The sequence below is a fragment of the Adiantum capillus-veneris genome, chromosome 16 (genome assembly GCF_014529385.1).
Source record: "Adiantum capillus-veneris isolate H3 chromosome 16, ASM1452938v2, whole genome shotgun sequence".
Taxonomy (NCBI): Eukaryota; Viridiplantae; Streptophyta; class Polypodiopsida; order Polypodiales; family Pteridaceae; genus Adiantum; species Adiantum capillus-veneris.
In genome coordinates, this window is record NC_140946.1 from 125613067 (window position 1) to 125615242 (window position 2176).

Consider the following 2176-nt stretch of genomic DNA (forward strand, 5'->3'; position numbering starts at 1 on the left):
AGAAAGCTCTGTCCTCAATCACCAAGCAACAACTTGAGTAGCAAATAATCAACTTTCACACAAGCTGGCCTCCATGAATTTGAGAAGTAGAAGAATACCAAAACCTACAAACAGACTGAACAAAATAAAAGAGACAACAAGACTTAAACCTTATCACGTTTTCACCAGCTCACGCACCATAAACGGATACTAAGAGGCTTTGAATGTGAATTCACAGACATACACCCCTGTATATACATATGTATATATATATATTATATATATCACATTGTCACAACCTGCATAAAACTCCTGCAACACAACTGACAATACAAGGCGGCCTTCAAAGTGGCAATCAAAACTGAACGGAATGGAACCATCCTTACATTTTCTTTAAAAACCTGCTAGCAAAACCTATGTATCCATTGTACTAACCCATTCAGACGGGCATGTCACAAACAGCTTCGCTATGCCTCTTGAGAAGACCAGCTTGAACATCCGCATATCCTCATACTCCAGATGATTCATCACCAAAATCCGATCCCGGAGCCCAAAGATGAACAAAGGAGGAGCGACATCTATTGAGCGTTCGCAGTTCGCTTCATCTGCCTCATCTCTATACTTAGATAAAGCCTTCCATTGCACAGTATTCTTGTCAAGCTTCATCACCTTCACCAGACTGACATAATCTTCCATTACCCGGCCTTGATATGAGTGTTCTGCCAAACCCACAAGAAGAGAGTCGTCTGATTTGGTGGTTACTCCGGTAGCCATTGAAATAAGTGGCTTGAAAGAGCTAAAAACGTTAACCAGCCACTTCTCCTCCTCCCACTCATTGTTGGCGGGTGAATAAGAGAATACATATTGTCGCTTTTCAGGGAGGATCGTTCCCCGAACCACGAGCTTGTTCCTCCAAATACAAACGATGTCTGTGTGCAAGGCAAATGGCAAGGTCGCGATGCGTGACCAGGAGTCGGCATCCGCATCATAGACTTCAGCATCCGTCACCAAGCCACGGCCTTCACCTGCATAACCCCCAGTACCATCAATCACACCATAACAAAAACCACCCCGAGGACAGCATATCCGCTCCCATGGTCCATGTCTTGCTGAGAGTATTGAAAACGTACACCATTCCTGAGGGTGTGTGGTTCTCAGAGAAATCCTGTCCGCCGAAGAAGAATACAAGGTGCCCCACAGATGCACAGCCATAGCCCTCATTAAATATGTCCCTGGTAACCTCATCATTGACAAATAGAGCCTTGGAGCATTTTCTGGTCTTTAGATCAATTTCCATGGAGTGAAGCCTGCTTGGCGGTTTGTCAAATTTCTTGATCAAGAAGACACTCTCCTCGGTAGCATTGAGCTGCTTTCTCACAGTGTAGAACTCCTTGCTACCAACAACCTCCTGCAGACATGAAGAACGAGAGAAACCTTGAATGGCGACTACAACCCCTTCAGACGTTGCACAGAACCATGCGGGCAAGAAAGGAGAAAATGTAGATCTTAACAAGCAAACATCGCAAAAGTGGCACATGCAAACACAGCAGACTTGTAGGAACAGACAGGCGGCACCTCTGATGTTTGTGTGTGTGTGTGTGTGTGTGTGTGTGTGTGTGTGTGTGCGCGCGCGCATGCACAGAGAGAGAGAGAGAGAGAGAGAGAGAGAGAGAGAGAGAGACCCTCCATATCTTGTTAACAGCTCTTAGAGCAGTGTGATAGATGCGAGGAGCCCTGGCGAGGCAACGCAAAGCCACCTTGTCGTTCAAGCCTGGCAGGAGCTCCGCCATAGCTGCGCCTACACACAACCTCCAGGCTCCTACACGAGGGCGACTGTGTGTTTCTTTTAAAACATTCTTTCCTGCTCGACGTTGCTCTCGTTACCAGCGGTGAGGGTGGGCTAGCGTTTCGGAAAACCGGCAAGGTACGATACCGAGGCGTTCATGTGTCCTGACTACATCATTTGGAGTTTCTTTTCTAGGACCTACCACACGCTCACGGGGCCTGCTCTCTAGGTAATGCTTCTGTAGAAATGCTTGCAAAACCTCTCAGCTTCATTACGCTAAACTTCGTTCTTCGACCTTCTCTCTTAGCATGCGCACATAACCTACCAGCCGTGGCTTCTCCCGGCCAAAAAGAGCTCTGACCCCACCATAGGCCCGCCACGCTCCTGCACCTAGCCACTGTGAGACTCACC

The 2176-nt window shown here is 47.4% G+C and overlaps 1 protein-coding gene across 1 annotated transcript; it reads right to left on the reverse strand.

Annotated features, from left to right (window-relative positions):
- Window positions 1–232: 232 nt before the first annotated feature.
- On the reverse strand, window positions 233–1932 carry LOC147439823 (uncharacterized). The gene is made up of 4 exons (XM_086484410.1): window positions 1662–1932; window positions 1327–1387; window positions 1110–1211; window positions 233–1004 (listed from the first exon to the last, which is right to left on the reverse strand). The coding sequence occupies exons 1-4, from the start codon at window positions 1767–1769 to the stop codon at window positions 394–396; spliced, it is 882 nt and encodes a 293-aa protein (XP_086340536.1). The 5' UTR covers window positions 1770–1932; the 3' UTR covers window positions 233–393.
- Window positions 1933–2176: the final 244 nt, after the last annotated feature.

Bases quoted from the DNA above. Each gene is read 5' to 3' on its own strand.
- LOC147439823 (XM_086484410.1), bottom strand. From the start codon at position 1,769: ATGGCGGAGCTCCTGCCAGGCTTGAACGACAAGGTGGCTTTGCGTTGC. The intron at 1,212-1,326 runs GTGTCTTCTTGA...TGAGGTTACCAG, and splicing joins GCTCAATGCTACCGAGGAGA to GGACATATTTAATGAGGGCT. The intron at 1,005-1,109 runs GTACGTTTTCAA...GGGGTTATGCAG, and splicing joins CACACACCCTCAGGAATGGT to GTGAAGGCCGTGGCTTGGTG.